Source organism: Bison bison, unplaced genomic scaffold (genome assembly GCF_000754665.1).
Source record: "Bison bison bison isolate TAMUID 2011002044 unplaced genomic scaffold, Bison_UMD1.0 scf7180017864482, whole genome shotgun sequence".
NCBI lineage: Eukaryota > Metazoa > Chordata > Mammalia > Artiodactyla > Bovidae > Bison > Bison bison.
This window is the reverse complement of record NW_011495042.1, coordinates 1,159,330-1,169,925: the sequence shown is the minus strand read 5'-3', so window position 1 is coordinate 1,169,925 and position 10,596 is coordinate 1,159,330. Positions and strand designations below refer to the sequence as shown.

At 43.3% G+C, this 10,596-nt stretch overlaps 1 protein-coding gene across 1 annotated transcript in view; it reads right to left on the bottom strand.

Annotated features, from left to right (window-relative positions):
* Window positions 1-10,306, bottom strand: part of PRSS46 (protease, serine, 46) — a 21,482-nt gene extending 11,176 nt beyond the window's left edge. Inside the window, exons 1-4 of the mRNA XM_010862505.1 lie at window positions 10,225-10,306; window positions 7,132-7,309; window positions 6,695-6,951; window positions 5,773-5,936 (exon numbers count right to left, since the gene is read on the bottom strand). Of these exons, the coding sequence (XP_010860807.1) occupies window positions 5,773-5,936; window positions 6,695-6,951; window positions 7,132-7,309; window positions 10,225-10,306 (681 nt within the window). The remainder of the gene's footprint in view (window positions 1-5,772; window positions 5,937-6,694; window positions 6,952-7,131; window positions 7,310-10,224) is intronic.
* Window positions 10,307-10,596: the final 290 nt, after the last annotated feature.

Below are 10,596 nucleotides of genomic sequence, written 5' to 3'. Positions count from 1 at the left end.
TGAAAGTGAAGTCGCTCAGTCGTGTCCGACTCTTAGCGACCCCATGGACTGCAGCCTACCAGGCTCCTCTGTCCGTGGGATTTTCCAGGCAAGAGTACTGGAGTGGGGTGCCACTGCCTTCTCCGAAGGTAGGGGTAGCGATACTTAAATGAGACAAAACAGACTCTAAAACAAAGGCTATAATAAAAGACAAAGAAGCACATTATATAATGATAAAGGGGTCAATACAAGAAGAGGATATTACACTTGTTAACACACACACTTAATACAGGAGCAATTAAATACAAAGCAAATACTAACAGACATAAAGGGAGAAACTGACAATAACGCAGTAACAGTAGGAGACTTTAATACCCTACTGATCTCAATGGACAGATCATTCAGAAAGAAGATCAATAAGGCAACAGAGTTCCTAAGTGACACCAAAGATCAGTTGTACTTGATATCTACAGGACACCACATTAAAAAAAAAAAAATAGAATACACACTCTTTTCAAGTGAGCATGGACTGTTCTCCAGGTTATCTCACACACTAGGTCACAAAACCAGCCTCAACAAATTTAATAGGATAGAAATTATATCAAGCATTTTTCCGACCACAACAATATAAAACTAGAAATCAACTACAGAAAAACTGGAAAACAAATATATGGAGACTAAACAACATGCTACTAAAAATCAATGAGTTAATGATGATATCAAAGACAAAAACATTCTGAGAGAAGTTTATAGTGATACAGGCCTTCCTCAAGGGAAAAAGAGAAAAATCTCAAATAAACAACCTAACCTACCACCTAAAAGAATTAGAAAAAGAAGAACAAAGAAAGTCCAAAGTTGGCAGAAGGAAGGAAATCATAAAGAGATGAAATAATTAAAACAGAGATTTAAAAAAATAGAAAAGAAGGATGAAACCAAGGGCTGATTCTTTTGAAAAGATTAACAAAATTGACAAACATTTAGCCAGTCTCATCAAAAATAAAAGAGGACCCAAATAAACAAAATAAGAAAGAAAGAAAAGAAATAACAATCAATATCATAGATGTACAAAAATCATAATAAAATACTATAAACACTTAAATGTCAACAAACTGGACAATACAGAAGAAATGGACAAAATTGGACAAATTTCTAGAAACATATAGCTTGCCAAGACTGAGTCAAAAAGAAACAGACAATTTGAATAGACTAATCATAATCATTATAAGTGAAACAGATTCTGTAAAACAAACAAACAAAAACATGGCCTGCAAACAAAAGTTCAGATCTGTCATGGTTAAGACTCTGTGCTTCCATTGAGGGGGCATGGGTTCAATCCCTGGTCCTGGAACTAAGATCCCACATGAGGCAAAAAAAAAGAATCAGTTTATTTTTAGGGACTTCCCTGGAGGTTGAGGTCTGAACAGCTTCACTGAGGAATTCTATCAAACACAGAAAAAAAAAAAAAAGTTATCCCTATCCTTCTCCAACTATTCCAAAAAACTAAAGAGGAGGGGATACTCCCAAATTCATTCTATGAGGCCACCATTACCCTAATATCAAAACTAGACAAAGATCAGAAAAGAAAATTACAGGCCAACATCTTTTATGAATATAGATGCACAAATCCTCAACAAAATATTAGCAAACTGAATCCAACAATACATTAAAAAGATCATACACCATGATCAAACTGGGTTTACTCCAGGGTCACAAGGATGGTTTAACATACACAAATCAATGTTATACACCACACTAACAAAATGAAAGAAAACCCACATGATCATCTCAGTAGATGCCAAGAAATGCATCGATAAAATTCAATATCCATTCATAATAAAAACCCTCATCAAAGTGGGTATAGAAGAAACATATCTCAACATGATAAAGGTCATTTATGACAAAATCAGGGCCAACATAATATTCAATGGTGAAAAGCTGAAAGCCTTCCTCCTGAATTCAGGAAGAAGACAAGGATGCCCATTCTTGTCACTGTTATATATATATATATTTTTTGGTCACTGTTATTTAATATAGTACTGGAAGCCCTATCCATAGCAATCAGACAAGAAAAAGAAATAAAATATGTGCAAATTGAAAGGGGGGAGAGAAAATTGTCACATTTGCAGATGACATGATACTCTATATTGAGAACCCTAAAGTTTCCATCCAAAACTATTAGAATAAATGAATTCAGTAAGTTTTCAGGATCCAAGATTAATATACAGAAAGTTATTGCATTTTTGTACCCTAGTGAAATATCTGAAAGTAAAAAAACCATCCTGTTCAAAATCTTGTTAAAAAAAAAAAAAAACAACCCTAGGAATAATCTTAACCAAGGAGGTGAAAGACCTATACACTGAGAACCATAAAACACTGATGAAGTAAGCTGAAGATGACTGAAAGAAATGCAAAGATAATCTGTGCTCTTGGATTTCAAAATTAATATTATTAAAACAGCCATACTACTCAATCTACAGATTTAATTTGTTGTTGTTCAGTTGCTCAGTTGTATCTGATTCTTTGAGACCCCATGGACTGCAGCATGCCAGGCTTGCCTGTCCTTCACTATCTCCCAGAGTTTACTCAAACTCATGTCCATTGAGTTGGTGATGCCATCCAACCATCTCATCCTCTGTCATCCCCTTTTCCTGCCTTCTATCTTTCCCAGCATCAGGGTCTTTTCCAATGAATTGACTCTTCACATCAGGTGGCCAAAGTATTGGAATTTAGTTTCAGCATCAGTCCTTCCAATGAATATTCAGGGTTGATATTTTTTAGGATTGACTGGTTTGATCTCCTTGCAGTCCACGGGACTCTCAAGAGTCTTCTCCAACACCACAGTTTGAAAGCATCAATTCCTTGGTGCTCAGCCTTCTTTATGATCCAACTCTCACATCCGTACATGACTACTGGAAAAACCATAGCTTTTACTAGGAGGACATTTGTCAGCAAAGTAATGTCTCTGATTTTTAATATGCTGTCTAGGTTTCTCATAGCATCTCTTCCAAGGAGCAAGACTCTTTTAATTTCACGGCTGCAATCACCATCTGCAGTGATTTTGGAGCCCAAGAAAATAAAGTCTGCCACTGTTTCCACTGTTTCCCCATCTATTAGCCATGAAGTGATGTGACCGGATGCCATGATCTTAGTTTTTTGAATGTTGAGTTTTAAGCCAGCTTTTTCACTCTCCAGGCTTCCCTGATAACTCAGTTGGATAAATTTATATTAAAAAAAAAAAAAAGAATCCAACCTCAATGCAGGAGACCCTGGTTGGATTTCTGGGTCAGGAAGATCCACTAGAGAAGGGATAGGCCACCCACTACAGTATTCTTAGGCATCCCTTGTGGCTCAGCTGGTAAAGAATCTGACTGCAATGCAGGAGACCTGTGTTCGGTCACTGGGTTGGGAAGATCCCCTGGAGAAAGGAAAGGCTACCTACTCCAGTATTCTGGCCTAGAAAATTCCATGGACTGTATAGTTCACAGGGTCGCAAAGAGTCAGACTTAAGTGAGTGACTTTCACTTTCATTCTCCTCCTTCACCTTCATCAAGAGGCTCTTTAGTTCCTCTTCTGCTTTCTGCCATAAGGGTGGTGTCATCTGCATACCTGAGGTTATTGATATTTCTCCTGGCAATGTTGATTCCAGCTTATGCTTCATCCAGCCCGGCATTTCACATGATGTACTCTGCATATGTTAAATAAACAGGGTGACAATATACAGCTTTGACACACTCCTTTCCCAATTTTGAACTAGTCTATTGTTCCATGTTCAGTTCTAACTATTGCTTCTTGACCTGCATACAGGTTTCTCAGGAAGCAGGTAAGTTTGTCTGGTATTCCTATCTCTTTAAGAATTCCCTAATTTGTTGTGATCCACACAAAGGCTTTAGTGTAGTCAATGAAGCAGAAGTAGATGTTTTTCTGGAATTCTCTTGCTTTTTCTATGATCCAACAGATGTTGACAATTTGATCTCTGTTTTCTCTACCTTTTCCAAATCCAGCTTGTACATCTGGAAGTTCTCAGTTCACATACTGTTAAAGCCTAGCTTGGAGGATTTTGAGCATGACCTTGTTAGCATGTGAAATGAGTGCAACTGTGTGGTAGTTTGAACATTCTTTGGCATTGGAATGAAAACTGACCTTTTCCAGTCTTGTGGGCACTGCTCAGTTTTCCAAATTTGCTGGCATATTGAGTGCAGCACTTTAACAGCATGGAAGTAACCCAAGTGCCCATCAACAGACAATTGGCTTAAGGAGATATGATACCCACACACACACAATGGAATATAACTCAGTCAATAAAAAAAGAATGAAATAATGCCACTTGGAATGTGGATGAACCCAGAGAACATTACACTTAGTGAAATAAGTCAGATAAAGACAAATACTACATGATACCACTTACATGTGGAATCTAAAAAAGAATACAAATGAATGTATACACAAAACAGAAACACAGTCACGGATACAGAAAACAATCTTGCGATTACCAAAGGGAGAAGGGACGCGGGGAGGAACAAATTAGGGGTATGGGATTAACAGATACAAACTACTATTCAATATATATAAAATAGATAAGAAATAAGCATATACTGTACAGGACAGAAATTATACTCATTATCATGTAATAACCTATAATGGAATATAATCTGCAAAAACACTGAATCGCTATGCTATATACCTGAAACTAACACAATAAATCAACTATACTTCAATTTTAAAAAACCAAAAGAAACACTTGTATTAAAGATGAAAAAAAGTTAAGATGTCCAACTCAAGAAATTATCCTTTGTGTATACAGAAATTTGATTTATGAGATTATTGGTGACAGCCAGTAGAGGAAATGGTTTTTTTCACTGAATGACACTGGGAAAACTGGTAGTCCATACACAGAAATAAATAAAAACAGACCTCTAACTTTCCCTATTCACGAAATGAATACACATGATTCAAGACCTAAATGTAGAAACCAAAATTTCCAAACTTTTAGAAAAAAGAAAACATAGGAAAATGTCTTTATAACCTCAGGAAAATGAAGGATTTCTTAAATAAGCATATGCCAAAAGGGGAAAAAATGGATATATGTTTGACTGAAATAAAAACTAAATTGCTAACACAACACTGTAAATCAACTATACTTCAAAACAACATTTTTAAAAAATCCAAATTGCTGTTCAGCAAAGACAGTATATATAAAATGATTTCAAAAAGAAAACATTTGCAATATATATAATGAACATAAAATCAGTATCCAAAATATAAAAATATAATAAAAAGAAAACAGCAAACAATAGAAAATGTATAAAATATCTGAACAAGTGACTCACAGAAAAAGAATCATGAATGGTGAATAAACATAGGAAAGGATGCACAAGTACACTAGTAACCAGAACATGTACATGCAACCACATAGGATACTATTTCTCTAGTTCTCATTCTCAGAATGGAAAACATGTTAGTCTGACCAATACCAAAATTGGCAAGGATATAGAGCAGTGAAATTTTCAAACACTGCTGTAAGAATATAGATTAATACAATCACTTTGGAAAACAATTTGGCAATGACTATTTAAGATGAAAGTACGCACGGCCTATCACCCATCAGCTCCCTGTAAGTACTGCCATGATTAACTATAATTGGGAAGAGGAGTGAAAAGTATTTTCATCCCTGTTTTTACAGAGTGGGAAAACTGAAGCCCAGGGAAAGGCGATTTTTAATCCCCCAGTGCCATGTGGGAAAGAATGCATGACCCCTAACAGTCACCTTCTTGCCCAGGTCTAGACACTGCGCACCTGACAGGTGTCCATGCCCAAATGAGAGGTGGCACAAATCATGTCATTCCCAAGTAACTTCTTCTGGTTTGTCAAGAAGAGGAACTTGTACTGTTGATTGCAGATATCATTATTTATGATCTTGACAGCCACCTCCTGAAGGCTGTAGGGGGACTGTGGGTTCACTGGAGAGAGAGAGATCCTGCCTCACTGTCTCTTCAACTCATCTCCATCTTGGAGCTATCCAGATTCATAATGTGGGAGGCAGGGCCATTTCCTAGGATAGTGATTCACAAAGGCCCCACTCCGCAGTCTGACTTTTGAAAATGCCCAAGCACATTAAAAAGTCCAAGCAAAAGTCTCCTGAGGGGCTCAGAACAACATCCAGGCACAGAATGAAGCCAAGGATTCAGGTTTCATGAGCATGAATGGCTAAGCACTGCTCCATTGCTACCTGCCAAGATGGCAAGATCCTAAAGCCTAGACGGAGCCACCCCCTGGAAGGCAGGACCCCACAAAGGCTCCTCAACTCTAGGACCTCAGAGTGACACCAACAGGGGACAAGAAGTCTTGGTGCTCAAGGCAACAACTCTGTAAACGGCTCCCAATGTCTAGGTAGCCCCTGTGACCATGGCCCTGTGCCACCTGCAGACAGGAAATCCCAGTAACAAAGTTAATTTCCTTCCAGGCTGCAAGGTGAGAGTTTGACATTGGATTTAACTTAACTTTGGGAACCGAGATCCATGGACATCATGGGTGTCTTTTACACCAGGGTGCTGCATATATTCTCACATCAACAGAGTTCAGGACAATGTGCAGCACACTTAGGTGCTCAGGAAATGTTTGCTGATGGAGTGAATAAAGGAATGGGATGGAGAAGCCCTTGGTGGAGCTATGTTCTGAAGAGGCAGGTGTCTTGGAACCTCAGCCTGCTTTCACTTACCGTGAATATCCACTTTTCCCCACCCGATCATCCAGCACAGGGATCCAAAAGATGGCTTGAGTTTGGGGTTAGGTAGACAGACAGGCTGGATGAGTGGGGACCAGGAGACAGAGTTCCTGAGCTTCAGGAGGGCAAGATCCTGGGATAGGTTAGTGAAATCCTCATGAATCGTGATGCGAGCAACTTGACGTTCGGTACCATTTTCCAAGAGGCTCTGAACTCCCATCTTCACGGAGTATGACAAGGGGTCCTTGGATCTGCAGGGTCACGGGTAGGAGGCAGATCACCAGCAGTGAGGTCAAACATGGAACAGGTAGAGAGACACAAGCTGAGCACAGGGCTACCCAGCCAGGCCCCTACTCCTGGATCACCAGATTCAGTGGGGGCTCCCAGGCCAAAAAGCAGAGCCCCAGGGACCGCTGGCCACCCTGACTGACCTTTGTAAGCAGTGCGCAGCTGTAAGGACCCACTGGCGGTGGATGAGGGAGCCACTGCAGATGCTCATGCCCAGGAATAGGATGCTCACCTGCCATGGCCACTTGCCTACCTCCACTAGCTTTCCGTTCACATTCTTGCAGGAGATGTTAGTCTGACCACAAGCCCGGAACCAGGACCCTTAGGAAAAAGGTAGAGAGGGGGCCATGCCAGCCTCATGCAGACTCTCAGGCAGCAAGGGGCAGCCCTCAGGCTTCTGGCCGTCACAAGCAGCCACTGCCGCATGCACATGTGGGGAGGGACTTTTCTCACCACCCCCAAAGTGGCAACCAAAGGTCCAGAGGCAGCAGGAGCCCCATGCTAAAAAGAGAGCCTCCAAACAACCGGGACCAGACAACCTCTCCAGGGCTTGTTCGGATCCAACAGCCCAGGAGTCATCCCTTCTCCCTTGTTAACACAAGCAAAAGGTTAGGGGAGTGAAGGGGAAAAGAGAATCATCAGAGGGATGAGAGTCAGTCAAGCACTAAGTGATGGGGCACAATGAGCAGGGCTGCTAGTCAGTTGTAGCCAGAAAGCAACGGACAGTCATGTCACATTGTACAACTCCAGGGCCTGGTCCATGGACCACCAGCCCTGGAGGTGTGCTCTCTGTGACTATAACAGGAAATGAGTAAAGATGCTGTCAGTTCCCTCCTTGCCCCTCACTGGCCCCAACAGCATGAGTGGGAGGAGACAGGGCTGTATTGAACTGGCTGTGAGACTGAGATTTTGAACTGGACCTTCCTGGACTAGTATTTAATAACAGCATCACTGAGGACAGGAAAAGGAGAAATTCTACAGCAAAGGTTGGAGACTGAGATTAAAGACAAAAAGATGTTTTATCAACGTATAACCTGCTGTCAAGTTTGGACTGGTCTAGAACCGTCACAGGGAGGTCAGAGACATCCTCATTACATGCAAACTTGGACATGTGTTTACACTGTCTCAAGGAGACGTGGTTCCAGCAAGTGTTTCCTTAAGCAGTTCAGAGTGCAGTGCCACCCAGAGCTTCAGGGACTCAGCAGCAGCAAGCAAAGCTTGTCCTTGCCTGGGAATGGGGAAAGGGGCAGGAGGGGAATTATGGTGGTGGTGGAGAGGGTACAACAACAGACAGACCAGGCTAATCATCTCTTGCGACCCATACACTAGCAGAAACATCTACTGGGCCATGCCTCAGAGCAATCCCTCAGAGTCCCAAACCACTGATGTTTGGTCTTGTTCCACCATGTCCAAGGGCTGTTGGTACTGCTATCAGATGTGGGTGGCTGGTTTCTTTGCCACATCTGAGGCTGGTCACCTTTACCCTCAACCAGTGGCTCCCTACAGGGATCCACAGGCACCCACACAGGCCCCAGCATCTCCATGGAGTTTTGTCTACCTTGCCCTCTCATTGCTCCATTCTTGCCCATGTCTCTGGCCAGTGGCTTGCTGTCCTATTTTCTGTCTGCCCCAGGTGGGGTGGCTATATTTTCCAGCCTTTCTCATATACTGTGGTTGGTTTATGGCTACCTTGTTTCAGATTACAGCCTACCCCAATGGAGACTTTGGGAGGAAAGAGATGGCTTCCAACGTCTTGCCCTTTCCTTTCTCACAAGGCTAAGGCCCTGAAGAGCCAGGGTCCCACAGAATGAACTTCACCACTTGAAAATCTAAATCTCGTATCTAGTTCAATGCAGCCCATTCTCCTCCCACTCCCGCTGTTGGGGCCAGTGAGTGGCAAGGAAGGAACTGACAGCTAGGAGGAAGGGTTGGGCTTTGCTTCTGTGCTCCACAAGTGTAGTGGGTTCTTCAGTTTCAGAGAATAGCACTCCTCAGAACTCATGTCCAGGACAACACTGACTCTGATCTCTTCCCCCAAAAGCTTATGAAAGATTTGCAGGATTCAGCTTGGAGATGCCAGCACCAGATGCCAGCACCAAGTACAGCAGCTGAACCTTTAGGGAACCAGGATGGATTAATTTGGGGCCGTGAGATGTTGCAGATCAATCTTCTCATAGGCACAGTGATACTATTCCACACACAGGGGACACTTAGTGGCTCCAAGAGACCACTGCAGATCACCTCCACCCCTCCTTGGAGTTCCAGAGTCCAAGCACTCCCACTCACAAGCTGTATTCTGATGTCACCACCTGCCCTCACACGTGGTGATGGAGACACCTGTCTTGGCTCATGACCTCCATCCCTACAAGGTCACAGGTCCTCACCCGCACATCATCACAGGCACAGCCATCAGCAACGAGGAGCAGTGCCTATCCTCACCAGCCACAGATGCCTGAGGACAGCAGAGAGCAGGACGGCACTCATTCATTCAGTCCCTCACTTAAGGAACTGGTCTGGGAAGGCAAGTCACACTAAGGGAAAAGGACAAAGTCCCTAAGTTGGGGGACACATCCCAACCAACAGATGCCATGCCAGCATATTTTCTGCCAAGGGGCAGAATGGGCAGGTAAATCTGAACCAGGGCTGCCACCACAATATTACATGTGGTCAGTTAGGGTGGGATCCCAGACTTTGTCACATGGGGTCCAAACTTTTTACCCCCAAAGAGTCTATTGAAAATTGGTGTTGAATCCTGGCTCCATAAGCATTTAGTTCTCTGGACCGCAGGTTCCCATGGTGAAATGGCCCACCTCATGGGGTGCTGAGACGTAAGCATGTGAATGACGCCTTTCATGGCTGAGCAGCCACCTACATACCACACGGCTGAGAATGATGCCATGGGAATGATACCTTCTGGGGCTGAGCAGCCACCTACACACCACACTGTCCTCAGCACAAGTCCTGCTGCTCTGAGACTGTGCCTCCCTAATGAGCTCACTCATTCCACAGATTATTCGTTTTCTTCCACTTTTAATAAGGCTCTTTCCTCATGTCCATGGTCACCTGCACACAGGAACTGCCTTGCCACTGTCTGGGTCCCCACGCTTGGCACACCATGCAGTCTGGTGAGGAGGTACCCATCAAGAACAAATGAAGGCCCTTCAGGCATCAGGATGGCTGACATCGGCACCCAGGCAGAGTCCTCCTGCCTCTTTCTCATGCTCCCAAAGCCCTACCTTCAGCATAGAGGTGACTGTCAGCCCTGGCAGAAGGAAATGGAGATGCGAGGCCCTGAAGAGCTCCCTGCCCACAGGCCATAGCAAGCAAGTGAACAGCTCTCACTGGTTCTCATAATGGGACTTGGGGGCAGGGCATCTCCACTGTGTGAGAATTCTAGAACTCATGGTTTGTTTATATAGCAGGAAGTGGGGCAGAATCAGGAAGCTAAGGAGACAGTGTGGTCTGGGTCATGACCTGCCAGGGTTGTGAGGTGATGCTGTTGCCAGACACCCCTCTGGTATGGTGCACCTGTTGCCAAGCCCAAGGCCTGCGACAGCACCTGGTGTCTGGCCCATGACCTCCTGGGCTTGGCCTTGGCCTTGACAGTG